Source organism: Calypte anna, chromosome 4A (genome assembly GCF_003957555.1).
Source record: "Calypte anna isolate BGI_N300 chromosome 4A, bCalAnn1_v1.p, whole genome shotgun sequence".
Lineage (NCBI taxonomy): Eukaryota > Metazoa > Chordata > Aves > Apodiformes > Trochilidae > Calypte > Calypte anna.
Genome location: NC_044248.1, coordinates 6,336,094 through 6,358,438, shown reverse-complemented (window position 1 = coordinate 6,358,438; position 22,345 = coordinate 6,336,094). Strand labels below are relative to the sequence as shown.

General features: G+C 36.6%; 1 protein-coding gene across 1 annotated transcript in view; it reads right to left on the bottom strand.

Annotated features, from left to right (window-relative positions):
• Positions 1 to 22,345, bottom strand: part of CC2D2A (coiled-coil and C2 domain containing 2A) — a 51,730-nt gene that overhangs the window by 20,419 nt on the left and 8,966 nt on the right. The window contains exons 6-20 of the mRNA XM_030449698.1: positions 19,744 to 19,911; positions 19,429 to 19,582; positions 17,974 to 18,110; positions 17,183 to 17,314; positions 15,040 to 15,249; positions 12,420 to 12,526; positions 9,923 to 10,063; positions 9,360 to 9,516; positions 8,726 to 8,955; positions 7,766 to 7,943; positions 6,398 to 6,554; positions 5,134 to 5,281; positions 2,823 to 2,961; positions 1,852 to 2,055; positions 402 to 494 (exon numbers count right to left, since the gene is read on the bottom strand). Of these exons, the coding sequence (XP_030305558.1) occupies positions 402 to 494; positions 1,852 to 2,055; positions 2,823 to 2,961; positions 5,134 to 5,281; positions 6,398 to 6,554; positions 7,766 to 7,943; positions 8,726 to 8,955; positions 9,360 to 9,516; positions 9,923 to 10,063; positions 12,420 to 12,526; positions 15,040 to 15,249; positions 17,183 to 17,314; positions 17,974 to 18,110; positions 19,429 to 19,582; positions 19,744 to 19,911 (2,355 nt within the window). The remainder of the gene's footprint in view (positions 1 to 401; positions 495 to 1,851; positions 2,056 to 2,822; positions 2,962 to 5,133; positions 5,282 to 6,397; positions 6,555 to 7,765; positions 7,944 to 8,725; positions 8,956 to 9,359; positions 9,517 to 9,922; positions 10,064 to 12,419; positions 12,527 to 15,039; positions 15,250 to 17,182; positions 17,315 to 17,973; positions 18,111 to 19,428; positions 19,583 to 19,743; positions 19,912 to 22,345) is intronic.

Here is a 22,345-nt window from a genome sequence, read left to right as displayed (position 1 = left end):
TGATTTATAAGTGGTTAGGACCACTTTTATGGAGATAATTAAGTTTTTTAGCATCACAGCTTGCATAAGGAAAATAAGGAGCAGAGGGAACTCAGTGAATATCTGCAAAACAGTACAAATCTCTGGGACACTGCAGCAAAAAAGAATTTACAGAACTGCTAGAAAAATATCCAGAATGGCTGCTCATTAGATGCTCATTTTTTTCAATAACATGAAATAAGTAATTAATAAATCTCCACACATTCACTACCCCAGTTAGGAGTGAGGCTTAACTTGGAATTTAAAGTTACCTGTGAGTCATGTTTAGAGAAGAACCAGCTTTTAGTATTCATGGAAATAAAGCATCCAAGTATAGAAGCAGCATAAAGAAATATGGCAGATCTGTATTTTTCACAGCTCACCTTCTGTAGATAGTTGGCAACAACTGCTCTGTGTGCATCTAGGTAATTTTTGCTGTCAATCACATCCTGCTCTTGCAGCCTCTTCTCGTAGTCCTAAAGATATTTACTAGAGTTTGTGATTTGATATATATTCAGTGATTTACTACATACATGAAAAATAGCAAATATTTCATTAATATTGATGTATGGGGAACACAGCACAGTAATTTTCTTGAATTACTTCAGATTAGCAACCAAATAAAATAAATAAAATAAAACCAGCTCTTCTGATTCAGAAATGTTAATTTTTAGGCAGAGCTAATAATAAAAATCCCAAAGTCAAGTAATGGGAGCTGAATGGCTGACTGGTACATAAACAGGTACTAATCCCTTCAGAAGTCTTTACTGCAATATGAATTTTCAGACTTCTTTCCCAAACATCTAAAAACCCAACTAGGTTTACTATTAATTTATCCTTAATGAAAAAAAAAAAAACCCACACCACATAACAGTTTTTAAAAAGTGGTTTTAAATTTTGAATGATAACACGAAATGAACAAAGTTAGTCTGTGCAGTAACTGGATCAGAAATGTATATCCATGATGTGGCATATCTTTAACCAGAAGATACAAAAACTTATCTAAAATCTAAAAAGGAAAAGTATGTGTTTAAAACAGACATGATTGAATTAATACATACATTTGAGAAAAGATCTAAACCAAAAGAAATATAAAAAAGTATTTTTTTTTCAAACAAGTTCATGTAAGAAGTAGGGATAAAACAGTTGTTGCAAGAAGCTGATGTGATACTGGTCCTGCTAAGGAATAAATACACTAAAATGCTCCTTAGCCACATGAACTGCTAAAGAACAGGAGAACGTGTGACTTAACACTAATAGTAGAGTTGAGATTAAAAATAACTGAAGTATGACTGAAATAAAAAATGCACACATTGCATTTCTGTAAGGTAATTAACAGGCAAGGACAGGGCAAGCTAATTGGAACAATATACTAAACCAGAAAAAACTGCAGCGTAGGCTGTAGTAAAACATAAGAAGGTTTTAATTCTCATTAGAGTCATTGCTTCCAGCAGTCTCCACAGAGAGGGCTCAAAAGTTAATAACCTAAGCCTGAATTATCTTTCCATTACCTTTCTTCATTTGAAAACACCTTCTATAAAAAAAGAAAAAAAAAAGAAGTACCTCAAAACATGTGTCTACAGCAGCTGGAGTGTTTTGGCTTTTTTCTTTTCACATTATAGTTGTAGAAATATTGCCTTGGAAGGGAGTTATCTTAATAAGACTAGAATTACATGGAAAAGATGGAAGGAATAAAATGATCATGTTTTACTCAGCAGGATAGCTGTGCATTCTGTAAGGGTCCAACAGACATGACTGCAAGTCAAATAACATTAGAACGAAAAAGAGAAAAATAAAATACAATTAAGAAAGAATAAATAAATAAAATTCTACCTGGAATACTTTCTCACTGATTTCTCGTTCATACAAGGGGACTTGCTTGTAGTTTCTGAACTCTGCCACTTCCCCATTTCTGAGCTGCAAGAGTCGGAATCTCTTTGATTTATTAAATTCCTCATCAGAAACAAAATTGAATTCTTTCTGCAATTGTTCCAATCTGAAGAAATCAGGAACCTGTGCCTCTCCACTTGTGGCAACCTAAATTAAAATAAAAAAAAGATAAAATTAACCTTTCCACGCAAAGTGGTAAGTCTGTAACTTTTGTAACTCTTACATATATTTTGCAAGAATGTTGATTTTAAGCAAAAGCAGCTGAGATGGATCAAACAGACTGAAACACTCAGTGTTTTAAGGTAGGTCTTTGTTAGCAAAGTATTTGAGATTATAATATTTAAGAATACAACACAATTCTAATTCTTTGTAACATTAGAGAACATTAAAGAGTGGAAAAACTGTAAAATGGCAGAGTAACCCTAGGAAGCTTCTCTAAAAAGAAGATTCACTTATACAACTTCAGTTATGTAAACAGCTCCTCAGTTTCATTTTTAGAAAAGTGCCAACTTCTACAATATATTAAATCTTTTCCTGCATTTGTCACTAATGAGCAATCTCTAATGCCATACATGTACTCTGGGAATACCCCTGCACTTTAAGGAAATAAACTCATTCTGTAGTTTTTTTAAGTTATAAATTAATCAGTTTGTATATTCCATTACACCTATTTTCCACCACTAGAATACTAATGAATGGATTAATAAATCACATGCATTATTAAATCATTAACCTACTACTAGATGGATTAATAAATCATATTTTTAGTAGACATTTTGCTTCTTAACACAAGTATGTCCATCACAGATATAAATGCTACTACTTTCCAGGAATGCATGTAGGTTTCCTGAAAGGGTACAGGTAGAGGCATTTCACAGCTCCAACAGCCCTACAGCTCTGAGAAAGTTACTTACCATGATCAGCTGCATCAAAGCTGCATTGTTGGGGTCATTTGGATCAATTTTTGCTTCTGCTGCCCACTTAGCTAGTTTCTTCATGTCAGTTAAGCCTGATGTGCCAATGGATGCAATAGCATCAATATTTTTTAAAGCACTAAAAAGACAGAATTGACAGAAATTATACCCAAGCCACATATGATTTATCATTATTTTAAGAGTATTTTAAGCAATCTGAGGAAAAAAAAAATAAAACAAAAAGCTCCCCACAACCTGAGTAGTAAACTCCACTACAGTTCTTAGTTGCAGCTGTGCAATTGAGGGCATGATGAATTGCAAAGGAAAGGGGGAAATACAGAATTTTTGTACAAGGTAAGAAGGTTCTTACTGATATGTTTATGATACACCTACACTACTCCATGCTGCTGACTAGCAGGAAGCAAGATGACAAATTGCCTCACAGCATGAAAGTTAACATCAAAGTTCTGACAATCCATCCTGAAAAGGACACAGATGTACAGTCTTTGCTTGTGCTGTCCAAAATCCCGTATTTTAGCTGTGCCCTGGATGTCTCTCTCAGACCAGCACTGTAGCCTGGCTCTCCACCCCCTTCCTTTCTCTGTCTGGACAGACTCTGGGGCCCAGTTTCTCCCCTGGCCATGTCTGGGACTGCTGCCAGCACCCTGCTCTGCCTGTCCTGTGCAGCTCCCCTAGGGCTGTAGGCTGGCAAGGGCACTGTCTGTGCAGGGACACCCTTGCAGCCTTCTCCCTTGCCATGCAGCCCTGCTTCTGGTCCTCCCTGACACTACAAATCACTGCTCCACTCCTCCTTTGGATGCTCTTGTTCACTTTCTTGTATTCACAGTAGGCAAGGGAGCCTGATAGGTATTCTGGAGGCCATTTGTACACTGACTTGCTGGACAGGCTTCAGGTTCTCACAAGAACCACCCCTGAAGCCCCAAAACTTTGCCAGGTAAACCCAATACACCAGGAGAAGTTATTAGCCAAATACCACATAAGGTGGATTTTTGCCCCTTCTGTCTCTAGGGGTGCTAATTTGAGTCCCTTATCAGTATTTTCAAGAAAGCTTTAAGAACCTCAGGACTTTCTTCTGCTTGCTTAAAATCATCCAAACATCCAGCAGTTACTGGAGGAGCAGTAGATCAAGGTTTCATCTTTAGGCACCAGTCCTTAACAAATGCACACTGAATCACAATTGTGCTGAATGGGCAGCAAAAAACAACTTTAGCCTTGAAAATCTGTCCCCAGCTTTCACAACTGATAAAGCAAAGTCACAGAGGGCTGTTCATCTCTAGAGGGTGATTCAAAGAAGAGTGTTTTACACCTAACTTCCCACCATTTACTAGAGTGATTAGTCTGCTGAGTTTAAAGTTAGACTTTGGCAATGCATCCTTATATTTTAGTCTCATGCTATTTTGGTCACATTCAAGCCAGGAGGTTACTTAGATGCTGATCAGCAACTTACTCTGATGGCAGCAGCCTGAGTAAAAAATAGTAACAGGGTGACTTGGATACCTACATCCAGCCTCTAAACAAATATAAACCTGACCCAGTCTCATCAGCTGGAAGAGGTACTTGCTCAGTGTTCCTGAGTATGGGAAAACCCTTCAGGCTTTACAATGAAGTTACCTGAGGACCTTACAAAAATCAGATTTTATGTACCATTTCCTTCACTTCACTGTGTTCATATAAAAGCAAAAAACCCTTGGACAAAGGGTTGCAGACCCAGGGCAAATTCCATTGTTGTGAATGGAATAATATACTCATTTCTGCAGGTCAACAGGTTTCTGTGGAGAAAACCCATGAAAGAGTAATTATCTTGCAATGAGATGAGAATTTTCCACTCATGATTTCACTAATAGTGTCAAGACCCCACACTAAATTCTACTGCTTTTACAGTGTATTTTTTATCATTTATTACAGAAAAGGCATGTAAAGCTTGTCTCCTAATAGCCCCCACAAATGCACTTTGGATAAGTAAGAGCTGGAGTTCCTGGTCTTAACAAAACTATTACAGGAAAACAATATGTACATCATCTATTAGAAAACAAAAAAAATGAAATAATCAGCTTGAGTGTATCTTTAATGTTGCCTATAAATAATACACTAAAAGGTAAAATTTCTAACTAAAATCTGCTCACCAACAAAGTGTATCTATTCTAAGATGTTTGCAGGGACTTACAGCACAAAGTAAAATATCTGAACTTAAGGAAAAAAATTAAGAGAATTCTTGATTATGAAAACTTTTTTTTTTAAATACTACTAAAACATTTTTTTCATGAACTAATGAGAATTCATATCACATTACCTTGGAATGCCTGTGTTTTGCTGAGATACTGGAGGAATTAATGGGATTCCTTTTTCTCCAACTGCCCAAGAAACACTATTGAATACTTTCCCAGAGGTCATTAAAGTCATTTTGTTGCTACCATCAGCTTCAAATGAAAAGGACACACCTATCAAGGGAAAAAAAACAAACAAACCACAAAGTAGCTTACTTAAGCATTCAAAAATGACTAAAAGTTTTTAAAAATACTTCCTGAAAACCAGTAGTCAGATAACTTTATGTAAAGAGGAAAACATGACAGTTTGATTCTGCTGCCTGCTGTGGGGAAGGGCTGCTTTACAGGAGTGAAAGATTCCATTCCACCTACAGAAAGGCTTTGCCACTTGGGTTGGAAGGGAAAGCTATGCCTTGAAAGCTATGCCAAAGGCTTTTCTTCCCTTCCCAGATGGACACTGTTTAATATTTCTGTTAGTTTTCTGATTCAGTGTACTGTTATTAATGAAAGAGAAATGCAGAGAAATTCTGCATGACTGAAAAATCAGTCCTGAAGCTTTGTGATACACAACTGTACATGCAGGCACCATGCTCAATGACAATCACACACACATTTATTTTGATGATTTTTTAAGCACATTCGTTTCTTTCACAGCTTTTTATCTATTCTTCTGCTCTAGCTTGATTTTTATTTCATACATGGCAAATTTATGCCAGTCAATTATCTCATAATGCTGTTCAAACTTATTTTATAAACTTGCAACTTCCATATACTACTACATACTATTCTTGTTTCCCTTTTCCCATCTATTCCTTGGTTTAGCTTTTTAAAGTTCCATGGATAAAATGTATTGCAGGATGTCAACAAAGCAAATAGGAAGACAAATAATTACTCTACATATAAACTTATACAGCCAGTTAGTTCTTCAGTGGTTTAAGCCATCAAAATCACTGGGGCTATACTGATTAGCACCATCTGCTTACTCTGCAGTATCAGAGGACTAATTAATTCAATAATAAAAAAAACCAACAACCCAAGCAACTTCTACAGATAGTAGAGCTCCACTAATAGTACAAGTCAAATAATAAACACACATTTTTATTATTAAAACTAGCAAGATACAAAAATTTCACAGTTAAGTTTAAGAATCATGGTTATTTTGTAAGATTCAGTTACAGAAGCTGGAAACACTGAACAGGGTTCACTCTGAAACTTAGGCCAGCCTGGTTCTGCCACATGGTTTCAGCAAAACAAGAAACATTGAACTGAAAAAAACCTGAGATTTCCTACCACTCCCAACTCCTTCATGGTCCAACATCACTCGTTGGTTGCTGCTGAACTCTATTTCTTCCATAGGAGCACTGCCTGTCAGAACTGTAGTCTCAGGAACAGGTATGAACACTTCAGCCAACAAGGTGTTACTGCTCATACCTGTTGTTTCATAGATCTAGAAAAAAAAACAGACCATGGTGACAAGACATCATAAAAATTACACATATATTCATGAGAAGTTGAGAAAACATTGAAGGGGAATCAGGCAAAAGCTTTTGCTATCATTTAACCATGAAATAATTCATTTAAGGCAACTGTATTGTTTACTTTCCAATATTTGGGAAAGTAAATGGTTACTTTTGGTTTGGCTATTTTTCCAATACCTCTCCAATCAGCAGACATTTCAGCTAGGAGCAGAAAACTTGAATTCTTCTTAAAAGTATAACCTCCTCACATTTCTAAGGCACATAGGAAGAGCATGACAAGCTCCAGGCTTTAGAGAACATCATGGTACAATCTTTGACCACTTGTGATAGATACTGGCATCATGGGAAGATTCCAGAGGGATTCTGCCCTCCTAAATCTCCCTTACCACAAAAGAGGGGTGAGGCACAGTCCTGTTTCTGGCAGTACTGCAGGCTATTTCTCTTTTTCCTGGCCAATTGCATGCTCAGAGTGACTTCTCCATTCAGATGGTTTTAACCCAAGAAAATGGTATTCCTTTACCCTTTCAATTTGTGCCTTGCATAAAGGAAATAGGCAAGGGATATTAAAATCCTCCCCTGAACTGCCAGTGGTAAGTTACCTAACATAGAAGTCATCTAACAGGAGTAGGATCATGACTGTGTTCCTCATAAAAATATCATATTGGCTCTGAAATTCATGTAATTCATTCATTAATTCATACTTTAATAGGAGTGGTGGTGGTGATTTGACTTAACTGTACTGTTGATGAAGTCAAGTGCAGTTATGGACATGACCAGCAATTAATTTTTTTCTTATCTCCTTGCAGAAATCTTTTTTTTTTTTTTGGCAAGTTTAGCTGCAACATAAATAACTTTTTCTAAAATTAAGAGGCTGCTTCACTAACATATTTAACCATGTCCCAATTAATTGATCTCCCCCAAGCAGCCAATAGTAATTTTATAAGCATCACACACATATATAAAGCACAAGCACCAAAAATGTAGCAGCAAAGTTGATAGATTGTGACTGGAGAAGTAAGGCAGGGTGTGAAACTTATCATTTATGAAGAGTCTTTCAAAGGTTGTGCAATCTTTACAACTCTAACATAGAGCAAAATAAAAGCATTACAGGAGTAATTACATTTTATACTAACTTTTGAAAGAGGTAGTGCAAGATAAAAGTTACTAGATAAATCTCTACCTGTAGTTTCAAACTCTCTGGCAGGTTGAATATCTGTAAATTGAAAATCTGTCCAAAGTGAACTCTGAAATCTGAGCTTATTGGTCGGGTAACAGTCCTTGATACCTCTTTGGAGTTGAAAAGGACTCTTGTATACACTGAGCGTTTCTTCACATCTTCTCGTCTCAAAACTTCTCCTCTGCAGAGATGTCAAATGAGCCATTTACAATTTTTAATAACATTTTTATGACTTGGTTATTTTTAATGGGAATCTGATTCTTACAGGGGAAAGAGAAATCACCTAATTAAAGCTGGTGTTCTTCTAAAAATGTCACTACACAGGAGTGACTTTTAAGACCACTATTTGACAACTGTTAATTCCATTCTACTCCTCCAGGTCAAACTGAGTTAAGATTTTGAAGTTTTTAGTCATTGGGAGTAGAATGGCCAAGAAATATTCCTTGATGAGGCTTTTGCTGAATAAGTATGAAACAAAGCTTGTCTTAAATGACCATGATCTGCTAGATGTATGCTGAATGAGTAAATGCAGAAAGTAACACAAACAAGGAAATATTTATTTTACCCACAGTGAAATCTCTGGTTTACTACTGAAGTTCTTTATATTCCTTTTGTTGATTATAGCTCAGACCTAATGTAAAGAACTAGCTAGTGACAGTGGAACAGACTTTGCACTGAAAAGAACTTCTTTACATACACCACTGTTCCATGAAGATGCTCATGGAACACTGGGACAGCAGAAGGTTTAAAGGGAATGTGTGGACATGCATTCTCCAAGCCCAATTTGTACAGGATTAGGTATGAACTGAAAACAAAAATAAATTTTATCAGCTTCAGAAGCAGAAGTTTTATCACTAGGCTGAGGAGAATGGTGAGCACAGGTCTCTAAAACTGTCCAATCAATTAATAAATAACATCAGAAAATAACGAATTAAGCAGTTATTAGGATAACATCTATCTTACCGAGGGCAGAGCTCAGTTGGGGTTATGCTTCCTGACAGGACCAGCTCAGGAATTACAGCAGGCTCTCCAGGTTTCCTTCTGCAGTTGTCAGCTTTTTCTCTAACCTGCTGCTCAATTTCCAGATTATTGACCATTTTGGGTGGGATGGGTTTTACACGTTCTTCAACGTCACCATTTTCTACTGATTCTTCTTCTTGAATGTCTTTTTTCTTCTTCTTCTTCTTCGACCTCTGTGTATAAAAATAATACTCTTTCTGAACTTCTTTCAAACAACAGACTTTTTTTCTCTTGGTCTCTTCATTTAGAAGTGATAAACGTGCATGGGAAATGACTGAATGATTTCAAAATCACCACACATAAAAGTAGGATTTCTCTCCTATAGTATTACCTCAGGATTGGCCAATGCCATTCCATTCATGTGTTTCGAAAACACAAAGTGCTTCAAACAAAACATTTATTTACCTTCCCAACAAACTTACAGTACCAACTTACAAAATACACCTGTTTCTTGAAGATTCTGGCTATTAGCTGACTTCTCATTACTTTTAATGAAAAAATTGTTGAAGTGCTGAAAAGCAATAGCAGGAAGACAATGTTCCACTAAAGGGGGGGAAACTGATTTATTTAAACAAACCTGAGTCTTTTTCCAGGATTTCCACTCTTGTAGCTCAGTCTCATACTCTTCCATTTTCTTCTCATATTCTTCCATACATTCTTCTAGTAATTCACTTATCTCAGCCTGAATTTCTGCTTCATATGCTTTTTCATCTGATTTCTGATCAACCTCTTCCCTTCAAAACAGGAGTTATCAACATGTTGCATAAATTAACATAGGAGCTACAATTAACTCTATAATATATAACAGAAGTGTACTTCTACATGAATTAATTTCATTGTTTCAAAAGCACGTTACATTTAAAAATACTTGCATACCCTAAAAGTTGAAAGCAGATACCATCCAGAATGAAGACAATTACTTTGTCTTTACTCATTAGTCTTTAGAAATTCCCATCTGTTACTTGTTCTTTTAATCTTCTTTCCTCTCCAAATTTAAAAAGAGCAATGTCAGGCTCAACCAGTGCCAGACACTACTCAAAATCTTTTGCACACTTCATATCAGAATGAATCCCCAAATTGCCTAACATTAAAAAAAACTACTGCTGGAACTGAAGTACAAAAAGTGTTATCAAAACATACTTCCTCAAATAAAGCTTCAGGGGTGTGTTAGTAAACTTCTGAAAGTCACGGAGGGATTTAATTTGTTTCCAAACTTTTATAATGGTCTTAAGCAACATTCTGTCTTTTTCTTGTTCAGCATCACGAAGTCTTCTGGTTTGCCTAGAAATATATATCCAGAAACACAAGATCAATCAGAATTCTGTAACTCAGTGAGTAATACAATGAAAACTTGCTATACTGAAAGCCAAGGCTGTGGGTTTCGATTTCAAATGATGGCTGCAGTGGTTTAAATCCAAGGAGCACAAACCCCAGAGTTGAAGATGGCAGGATTTGATTTCCTTCTGTACTCTCTTGTATTTTGGGCAATCTGACTCCAATTACAGTTCATTCTCAAGAGATCTCAGTTTCCTGAACTGTTTGTTACAGCTGTACATCATTATAAACACTGTAAAGCCAATTCATGTAAACAACAGCCCAGGAAACTACACTGCTATGAAGTAATGCTCATCACAATCATACATTACAAATTATGTTTTAAACCTAACATGCTTCTAGCTCCAATAAAAAGCACTTGCAGGGATGAAGTAATGTAAGCCCTTTGACAGCTCTAGAAGTGTCTTAACACAGAATTAACAGGGCTTTTTTTTTGCCTCAGAGTTGGTATTTCACATTTTTACCCTTGAATCTCTTTGTAAAAGGGCTATTCACAGCACCTGTAATGACCAACACACACTTCTGATGTAAATGTCTATACAGCACAAGCATAGACTGGTTCCACAACTAATAAATAACCAATTGTCTAATAAATAATGTCTAATAAAAAACCCCATGATTTTTATTTGCCCGAGTTTTCTGCATTCAGATGATATTTCTTCCTCAAACAGATGAGGAAACTACAGCTCTGGTCTTCAGACAGCAAGGAGGACACATCAGTTACATTACTGAGGGGTGGAGGAAACAAGTATGTCATTTTCCATGCTACACTCTCTTCACATCTGTAATTTCTCATAAGTGTGCTGCATGAGCCATCAGGGAAGTGCAATGCTAAGAAGAGAATAGGCAGGTCAGATGTTTTTACCAAGTTAGTATTAAACACCATAACAGTAAAAATTCCTAGGCCCATCTGAGCATCATATGTGTAATAGCTTCCAACAACAGAGCTGTGGCCAAAAAGAATTAAAGATATGAAAAGCCCTAGGATAATCCCAACTCAGATCATCTCACATTACTCATGCAACACTGATCATCCTGATTTCAGCTCAGTTTCTCTTGATTCTTAAGTATGACACTAAACTAAAGCACTCAAGACCTAGAAAAACACTTCAAGATATCCAGAAGAAACATTCTGCCTTCTATTAATTAAAATTAACTATCAAAAAAGGCTCAGCACTGGTGCCAAAATCCAAGTAGCTCCTTCCCACAGTGAACCATTTAATTTCACTTCTTGTGCTTTCCAGGGTGACAGCTCCTGTCTCCAAGGTACTGGAAGGTAACTGCTCACCACCTGTTCCTAGGTCCCTACCAGATTTGTTAAGAAAATGTTAAGAAAAGCTAATTTTTTTTTTCAATGTAAAGTAGACTTTGTCCTTCAGTATAAAATAATACACTTTACACTTCTACATGTCCTGGACAGAGCCCAATGTATAAAACAAGGTACTTGAAGGATGAAAAATCTGCAGAAGCAATTCCCAAATTTAAGAGTAACAAGTGGATGTGTAAGTGTAAGCAGATGTGGACTTCAAGGCTGAAAGGAGATTATTAAAATAAAATAAAAATTTAAAAATTATTGTATTATCATGTGACTCATTACATCAGCCTAAACTTCTCCTTGTATGAATTAATAAATTTATTGCTTACTTTCAGGTTGTGAAAAACATACAGATTTTTATTAAGTATCTACCAGTTAAAGGCTGTCTGGCATAAATCTCCAAAATAACTTAATTTTTAACCATACTGCTTACACTTACAGCTCAACACTGTCCATCTGTCAAAAATAATACTCTCACTACCAACCCCAGACCTCTAATATATATTTTTACTACCTAGTTACTGTCCAAGAACAATAACTGTAATCTTGTAAAACAGAATTCTACCATTTTACTTAGATTAACCCACTGGCAAAAACATAGCCAAAATACCTAAGAATGGGAAGTGACTCAAGAACAGTTGTGTAATGAGGAAAATGAAAAAAAAGAGGGCTTTTGTCTATTCAGAAAATTGTCACTTGTATTATGAGAGCTTTATGCAGCTCCATTTTAATTGTGCAAAACACACCAGCAAATAGTTACTAAATACTAAAAGGCAAACAAATTAAACCACTTTTGAATGAAGATTTCAGCCTAAGCTGCATTTTCTTCATGTTATTTTTTCATCTGAAGCAGTCTTAAGCCCTCACAATTCTTCTAGGGCAATTTACAGCAGAATTTAAGTAACATGACTCACATGCTGTACCAGCAAGGCAAGGACAAAAGGAACACAGTTTTAAAAAGCAATGATTTAATGAATTCATACCTACCTGATCTCAATTTTGTATTCAGGTATCCTCTGTTGTGCCACAGGACTGGGAGCACCAGCACCACCACCCTCTGTGCTGCATTGTACAGCACTCCTCAAAGCATGCAGCTAAAAAAAACCAATCCACAATTAACAGTAATTAATGCACCTTGACATGACAGTGCTACTTACTAAATAACAGAACAATCTGGACTGTTTTGAGTCTGTATTTACAGGGGTTTGCCATTTCTGTAAGGTGCTAAGTCTGCAAGATGAAATTCTAATTAGGATCTCTGGATATCTGAGGGAGATTTACTGATTTTGGTCACTGTGACAGAGCTAAGCAAGGGGGAAAAATGACCTAGGGATCATTCTGAGAGCTGAGAAGTGAGTGGAAGGGAAGTGAGTCACCAAAAAAACCCAACTTCTATAAAATGTTTTTTTGGGATTAGAAAGGAGCCACTAAGGTAACCCTATAAAATCAATGAGTGGATTGTGGATTTGATAAGTGCCTCACAGAAGCTGAATACTTTGCAGACCGTTTAAACATAACATATTGCATGTGGCCACTGGAAGAAGAGAGAAGGTTCTAAGGACAAGACAGAACTGGGAACAATGGTACAGCTGAAATGCATTTTAGAAGCCACACTGTCAAGCCAAGAGGCAAGGCAGGCACCAAACAATAAAATAATGTGGAAAATGGGCACCTAGTTCAGAATAATGCAAAAATATAGATGGCTGAGAAGAGAATGTAAAGAACAGGCTAGGAGAAGAGCAAAAAGTAAGGAATACCAGTAGGATAGGAACAAAAATTTTAGGTATTTATGTTCCTGTAGATCTCCTGAAGGATATTATTGAATGTGAAACCAGAATGGTTTACAGCACTGCAGGAGAGAAAAGCAACCACATCCAAAGTAGAAGCAAAGAAATCACAAACCAGGGAGCAAATATTTGTACACAAGTCTATCAAAATGGAGAGAAAACGTATGCAGGAAGCATAGAGCTGAAAACACAAAATGAAACTCAATGGTATTAAAAAAAAAATAACTGCACCCCTGGAAAGCTACTGGTATCATCTGGGGCAGACTGAATGGTTTACTAAATGAGATAGAAAATGTATTTTCTTTAGCTTGCCAAAATGAGGACTGCAAGGTGATATATTTTAAGCTACAAAGAGCATCAGAAATGGATAAAGAAAAGTCCACTGGGGCACAATGGGGAGGGAGGTGAAAAGAGAAGAATATTTCTTCAGGCTTAAAAGCAATCTGTCTGCAACAATCTGGCCATGAAATAATGAGTGCTAGAGAAGACAGGTTTTACAGCTGCCTGTCAGGAGCCTGTCAGGTGATTAAAATACCTAATTGTTAAAATCTGTTCATGAAAAATATGTTATGTAGTTGCCTGTGATACTGGCAAAGTATTGTGGGCAACACTCAGTAAATCCTCTCTACACATAGTTGCATGGAATACAGGGATGGGAAACCCAAATGTCTTATTTCAGTGTTTCATGGAAAACTAAAGACAGACTAAAGTATACCAAAGAATTCTTTTGAGACACTGTATGAAATATTTTAACTAAAACCTAATGGTTTCTACAAAAAGTCAGAAGTACCTGTTTAGCACCTACTGACCCTCATTACATTGATATAAAAATGACCTTGCATATGACTATTTTTTCCCTTATAATACCCTTTTAGCATAGAGAATCCTCACCAGCTTTAATCTATGAAAATCTGAATTTATATCTACTTTATAATCAAACTAATTTTTAACAGAGCAGCCCTACTACACAGAGTTATGCTGTATCACAATATTTACTCCACGTTTCTAAACAGTTGTTATCCTTTCAGATTTTAACAGCCTTTTAAAGTGCTTTAAAAATATTCCTGTGCACTCTGATGGGAACAGATTAATGCCAAATGTTCATGTACAAATTTACACCTGTTAAACCACTCCCACGACTTCCAGTGTACAGCTGGAGGAAGAGGGATGGGATGCAGAGGGTAAGGAGCCCAGCCAAGGTCATCCAGCAAGTCAGAAACTGAGCCAGAAAAAGGAAGTCTATGTTCAGCCAAGAGTTTTGCTATGTCACAAGAATGTGACAAAGTTTTAAGTATGCACCTAAAACACAGCATCTGTCACAGATATAGACCTGGACATGGGTCATTGATTTTTGAGGATCTGGTGAAATTACACTGCATCCTTTTACTGTTAATGGACAACAAACTAACTTTCATTTATTTCCCTCCATTCTCAGACATTACCTTCTGCTGTCTGTCACATCTGCTGTACAGAATTCTGTAAAGTCTTATCTGTCATCCACTGGGAAGTATTTTGGGTACTCTAAGGAGTGCTATGTAAATGTTATTGTATCCTCACAATTATATTCCCTTTACCTCAGAACCTGTGCAGAGCTAATTTTAAATAGATGAAAAAAGTCCATTATGCTAAAAAAGTGTAGTTCAGCACTCAACACATAGCAACCTAGGTGAAATACTTTGTTTTTTATATACTGACAAACCCCTATTTGTTACATATAACTAGAATTACTCTGAAGAAATACTAATTACTTTAGTAATTAGCTAATACTTTAAACTGTCACATCATCATCTCAGTAAGCTATGATGAAACAACAGAAATACCTTGCCTGTGAGAAGTTCAGTAAGATTCTTCTGTTTTCTTGCTAAATACTGATCATACAACTGAGCCAGCTTAGCTGCTAGCACATGCTCACGGCTAAAACAGGGATGATGGGTGAATATGAGCCCAGAAATATCCATATCCAATTGAAATGGCCCCTGAGACTCTCCAGGTCCAACAAGATACTGGTTGGCCACTGTCGTTTTTATTGCCTGCAAAGAAAATAAAAAAGAAAGAAATGGATTTAAAAGCCCTGACAAAACTATCTAGAATAGAGAGTTTGTGATTGAAAATAACCTGTTTAGCACTGCCTGCATTTAGCCACTTAATCTTAAACACAAAGGCTTCTGCAATAAAATCTTTATTTTACTGACAAGTGGGTGGCATAAAGCCACCACAGGTATTTTACACAACAGAATTTTGATAGCCCATATGAGGCTGAAATAAGAAGTCATCTGCCTGCACTGCAGATTTTGCTAAGCAGTGAAGACAATGACAAAGAAATGGAGAAAAGTCTCTGATAGATCTCTTTTTACCTGTTGGTTTATTGTCACTTTATTTCATCTTAGAGCTGAGCTCAGAAAGAAAGAGTCCAGCTTTCAGAGAGCAGCTTTTCTTGTAGACCACTTAGATTGTGCAGAGGAGAGAATAAGTTCCTTGCTTCCCCATTCTAGAACCAGGGAAATTTATAGCAACAAACCTAAAGAAACCTTTCAGCAACACAACTTAAGGGAGTCTGCTTCAACACACTGCAAATGAAGGGCCACCATGGCTTGTATCCTCAGGGTACTGAAACTGGAAGAGTTGTAGTGCTTCCTGTCTGCTGCTGCTGCTCCCCTCCTACAGCTCTTCAGGAGAGATTAATCCGAAATATCCTGGTACCATAAAAGATGAAGTTTTAAGCTATGAAGGAGCTGCAATGAACACTACACAAGAACTGGTAAAAGGGGGATTGAGAGGGAACTTCAGCTGTTCTGTAGCTCTTTTACAGGGCTGGTATACATGGGCACAAAACACTTAAATCCACCTTGCACTTCCTCACTGAGTTTCTCATCAAGATGTTAAATGACATAACCTGGAATTAAAAGAAAATTTTTTAATTCCTTACTCTTTGACTGTTTTTCTGCTCATAAGGACCCTAATGTCTTACTTCCAACAGTGATATGGGTATTTACATGTCACTACCCCTATAAATACAGTGCTCTTAAAACATAAGCTCTCTTGGCCTATTTTTACTAGGATCTAAGCAGCAACTTCTTCCCATATGCAGAAACATCCTGCACAGATCTGTGATACTGGATGGATCCTGAGAATTGTTTATTTGTAACTAGCAACATTCAAATCTCTATCAACAGCAGCAGCCAGAAACACTTGTGTGTCCCAAAGGAACAATCCACTGCAAAGTCTAAAAAGTCACATTTTTTCCAAGGGGGTAATAGAGTGCTAACAAGCACAACAGTTAAAGCTTGCTGAATGGTTTTAATTGAAACTTAATTTGATTTGTACTGACTGCACACACTGCAACTGCTGTTTGACAGGGTAGGTATCTTGTGGTTGAGGGAAAGAAACAAAAGACATGAACTGATGCAGCATTACTTAAAATTATTTGCTTTCTACATGAGCAAACCACTTATTTCAGAGGAATTTCATCACTGTAAGACAAACATAATGCACATACTTTTCAATTATTTCTCTCCCAAGCTGCAGAGAGCACCTCTGCCCTGATCACCAAGTCTGCCTACCAGCTTCTACCACAAGCAGCTTTACAGACACAGTAACAGAGGAAGCATCCAACTTTGGCATGAGAATATCCCCTCAGAGACCTTAGTGACTCAGTCTTGAAGCAGTTTGCCATGGACTGTCACTTTATTGTTTTAACCAGTTCTACCAGCTTTAATTTTCATCCTTTTGTATGTGTTATTTTGGGAGACATAATATATACATGACAATATGAATTACAGAAAGATAATATATACTTGAATATATTTGAAAAAAGTAAAGCACATATAAAGACCCACTGCAGAACCCCAAAAAGCAGTCAGTACTCAGGGTTCTTAGCACAAAACCCTCCAGCTGAGCAGGCTTTCTGGTGCAGATGAAGTGGGACAGTGGGTGACAGGAACCACGTGTATGCAATGTGCCTACCTTTGTATACACAGTCTCAAGTTCTGGTGCAATGCCTTCTTCCAGTGAGAATATTGGAGGCCTGGTAGGAGACTGCTTAATTGGATTGGGCAATGCCAAGATTTTGCCATCATCACCAAACCACTCCTTCCCCTTCAAATAAAAACATCATTTTACAATGTTTCTTATTTTATATAGAAATAACTTGCAAAATTATAATTCTTATGAAAAGAAATTCTGGAAGAAAAGAGGACTAGTAATTATTGGTGCCTAGACCAGTCTAGACTAGTATTTAGTTACTCTTACAGTCCAAGCAGTGAATTTGTCCAAGTCTATTAATAGTTTTATCTTCAGAGGACACAGAAAGCATCCATCACATATTACTACTTTTGTTATTATCTTACAGTAAATAATAACAACAGTGCCCAGCTCTTGCACAAGTCTTTATGAACACCACTAGCTCTCACACCACTTTATAAAAAACCTGATTTATTTATAAATCCCTGATTTATAAATTTATCCCTGATTTACTGTAGGGACAACTAAACTCTGGCACAGACAAGTGAAATGATTTGTTTCTCAGCAAGCTGCTGGCAGAGCCAGGAAAACAAAATATTTCTCTAACACCCAGTCTAGTGCTGACTCCTGGGATATGCTAGAACACACTCCCACAAAAATCCACATTTCCTGATGGCTGATCCTGCTAAACATTTTAAAGATGAAACACCCATCATTACCATGACCATCTATTTACTGAACTATAACAAAATAGTGATTAATCAAGGGTTTTTAAAAGGACAACTAAGACTTACTCGCTCCTGTCTGAGTATTCTGTTTTCTAAAATATTTTGGTTAGACTGTGATACAAATGGCCTTTCTCCTGTGTAAATACCCTCATCCTCAAGGTACCTGGGCTGCATGTTTTCAGGTATCTTCTCAGAAGCAGGCACTAATGAGAAATTAAATAGAAAAGCATGTAAAATATCTTGTAACTGCATTTCTAGTTTATTAGTTCTCCAAGAGGCCATGCCACTCCTAAAGTGAATAGCACTGCATATTAAGCATGCTCTTAGAGATATTTTTCCTAACTAGGAAAAAGACAGAAGACATATAACCAAAAAAGGTCCTTTTCTTAATCAGGACAGATTGACAAAAATCTATCATAAAAGTGGCACAAGTCTTCTAAACAGATATTTAAACACTCCCCCAATAAACAAATATTTACAATACCTTAGTGGAGTTCAGTTTTAATGGTTGCTTGACCAACAGTGTAAAACCCCTTTAGCAGCAGCAAGTGACTAGACAAGAATTTCTAAGCCTTTCCAATATAAAGGGAAACTAAAATTAATCTGAACTAAAGTTACTAGCTTGCTTAAGCTGCTCTTGTGAAAATACAGAACATGCATAAAAAGTCAGCCCAATAACAGCAGGTAGAATTCCTTCAAGCCTGCCTGTAGGATTATTTCACTGGTGTGTATGGGCTCAGTATTTTTAAAGCAGCAATCTCAAAATAGGGAGAGACTGTAGTGAGGGTTACAACAGAAGTTATCCCTTAAACCAGAACACAGTGGACCACACTGGAAGCAGTCAGAAATAAGTTATAAGACATGAAAAAACTGAGGCAACCAGTGTCAATTATTCTGACATCACACTGAAAGGTGTGCAGATGCCATTCTGCTACAGACTACCCAGAGACTCATTTGTTTCTTCTATTTCAAATATTAAATAGCAAGTAATACTACACAGCAATTTTTTAAGACTTTGCAGTTCTATGGGAAGAAGGCAAAGATATGACCACTGTTTACTATTTCAACTAGAAAATTAGATTTTGGGAAAAAGGCTCCTTGAACCACAAAAATCCTTACATTCCTTACATGAGCCTTGACAAACTTACTACATGGAAAAAAGTGCAGATGTGACACAGTGAGGAAATAGTGTAAGTTCTAATGTACAGTACATAAAGCACTCTTAGTAGCTACCTGTGTGTAGAGGAGCCAACCACCTTGCATTTAGACAGAATCAAGCTAATTACCCCAGAGCAACTGATGTGCCCTGAGTTCACTTGCTAGCACCAGCTGGTGACCTGCTGAGGTGTGCATGTTCCTAGTTAATCCATTTGTCAGATTTTTTCAGACTGGATGAGCAGAGAATCACAATTAAGTGTCACTCTGCTGCCAGAGACAGTCTGGTACAAGAGTTTTCAGCAGATAAAGGGTGTTATGCTATGCAAAAGGCAGGAACAAAACAGGTAAACACAATCTTCACACCTCTTAGCATGCTGGGAATGAAGAGAAAGTCTTTTTCCTTTTTCAGCTGCTCAGAGTAGCTTTCACATTCAGCAGGTTTCATTACTATAATATCCTCATCTGTCTGTCCTATAATGAATAAATCATTATCTTTAACCAGGCGTTCATCTTCATCCTATAGTTTCAAATGCAAACATGTTAGCTCATCTATTTCATGAAACTGGTATCTTTAGAAAGCATACTTTCAGATTATTTTAGGAAAAAAAGTTGCCATTTTGCATTAGAAGTCTAAAGAAGTCTAAATAAAAACATAAACATTTATTCTATAGTTCATACTGTTTTATCCTCCACTTGTTCATCCTCAAGGGTTTCTACACATCCTTCTTCTGCCTCCTCTTCTTCGTTTCTTTTCCTGGCTTCAGTCTTTATATTCTCTGGTTCAGGATCAAAATTGAAGGTGAAAAAATTGTATGCTTCTTCAGCAGAAGGAAAATCATTCTGGACCTAAGAAAAGAAGGCAAAGATACTTTAACATGACATTTTAGAGATTTAGGGTGAGTAAAGATGTCTTTCTATTAATAACAGGAGCAACAGCACATACAGACACTTGTTACAGGATAGTAATTATTTTATCTCAAAGAGAACTCACCCAACCAATGAAGCTGATTGAAATTTTTAAATGATACATGAAGCTTTCTCCATTGATATACTATTATTTAATTAAATATTTATTGCAAAATGTCTTTTAAAAAAATTACCTGGATCACTTTTAACAAGTTTATTGCTTTAAATATAAAAAAATCTCTGAATGAGAAAATGGTAAAGTTTAAATTCTGGCCATAATGCAAATACCCAGGTGAAGAGAAATCTCTAATATCATTTTGCTTCTGAATGCCTCAGGTGTCTTCAGGATGAATCCTCTAGTAAAAGAATTAATTGTACCATTTTGTGGCACTTATCATTCTATTAATCCATAAACTTTTTGCCAGTTGGTGGCATTCAGTGGAAATTATTTAAGCAGAAGAAAACACTAAGATCCAGCAATTGTCTCTAGAAGGCCTTACCTGGTTGGTTTTTTTTTGGGGGGGGTGTTTTATTGGGGGGGGGAAAGGTTCCCTTTCTATACTTCAATAGCTGGCATATATTGTTTGTAAATTTTAAACAAAATAAAACTCTCTTAACTGCTTAAGACCACATCATTTCTGCTTCTTCAAACAGATTTGTTTAACCACATAAAGTTTAAATGAAACTAATTACTGACATGAATGAATTGATATTTACTGCTGACTTTTGCTTCAGGTTTTTGACATCATCACAAAACCTTATTTTGGATGGTAAGTGAGGTTCATTCTCTTGCATAGCCCTGAATTTATCATTCTCACACAGCATAAAAATATGTATATAATTTAGAACATACATTTACTGATCCATAAAAGAAAAGATGAATAGCTGAATGTTAGATACTTGATTTCTATAACAAAAAGTTAACAAAAAAGAAACACAGTCACTGTGGTAACAATTATACTGATTTTGTGTTTATTTTAAGAGGGTTTATCTATTTATCACTTAATTTCTTTCTCCTGTAGAGGATCAGGAAATGGTTGATTGCATACATGTTAATTTACTTCACTGCTGATGAGACCATTGTTTCTCCACTCCCCAACACAACCATCCCACATCCTCATCTCCACAAGGGGGAGAAAAGAGAAATCTCCCTATTTTCAAGCACTGACAGAAAGCACAAGGCCAGCAGCAGCAGCAAGGGTGGTGCTGACAGACACTGCTGGTCAGGGATGGGAACCAAGGAGCTGAGGCCAGCTTCTCATACAGCCTCTGCTGCTATCAGGAAAAAACTATTTGGTAATACTCAAAAAAACTGAGTCCATTGCTTCTGTGATTAAACAGGCTTGATTTGTTCTATCAAAGAAGCTCTAAAACTCCCTGGTTGATACCCCTCTACTGTTTCAAGGGAGGAGGGTAGTGTGGTTATTATCCATTTCCAGCTTTCTGAATCCTCATCTGTCCCAACACAGCTCCTGAGGTTACTTCAGCAAATTCACTTAAGTGCTTCTAAGTGACTTTCTTCAGGCCCTGAGAAAATACACACATCAGACATCCCCATCTGGTTTTCCTCCTTGGGGTCTGAACTCAGGCATTTCTCAAGTTTGCATCTCTTCCATCTAAACTTCAAAATAATTACAGCAAGAAGAAAATCTAAGAGCCTGGCAGTCTGATTGCCACTTCTTTAACAACAAAACAATAATTCCTACATGTGTAAATAAGCAGAGGAAACTGAATCAACACATGGAAGATTTCAGGTATACTTTATAGAAAATTAATAAACAACCTTATTAAGGGCATAACTTCCACATTTTCCTAAAACAAACATTTAAAAATAATACTGCATAATGGAAAACTATAACAATTACTTTCACTGATATTAAAACACTGCCAAAAGCCTCCTCACAACCAAAATGAATAGGTAATTCTCCCTTAGAAAACCAATTTAGTCAGGCTAATTCATACTGTTTGGAATTCCACAGAAACTGTTAGAGCAACCTGCTGTTATTTCCTGGGCATACATGTTCTTTGAGGCTCATTTGCTACAGGCAACCAATCTCTTTGTGAATTCTGGAAGTATCTGGGTGCAAGCTCTGTGCAGGCTGGGTTTTAATACAAAATTAATTTTCTAACAAAGAACATGCTTATACTAAAAAACCCCAAAACTTTATATTAAAGTAGTAGGAAGGTAATCCATTACAGTACAACGACTTAAAGTTAATACCCAGGCTTTGAAAATTACACTGTGCAAATTTATATAAAGCTATGGTACAGTGGTTCTGCTACAGTAACTTTTAAATACTTCAAAGCAGCTTAAGAAACAGTCTGTAAATGACAGAAGTTTGTCATATATGGCTATACCATAGTGAAAGCAAGT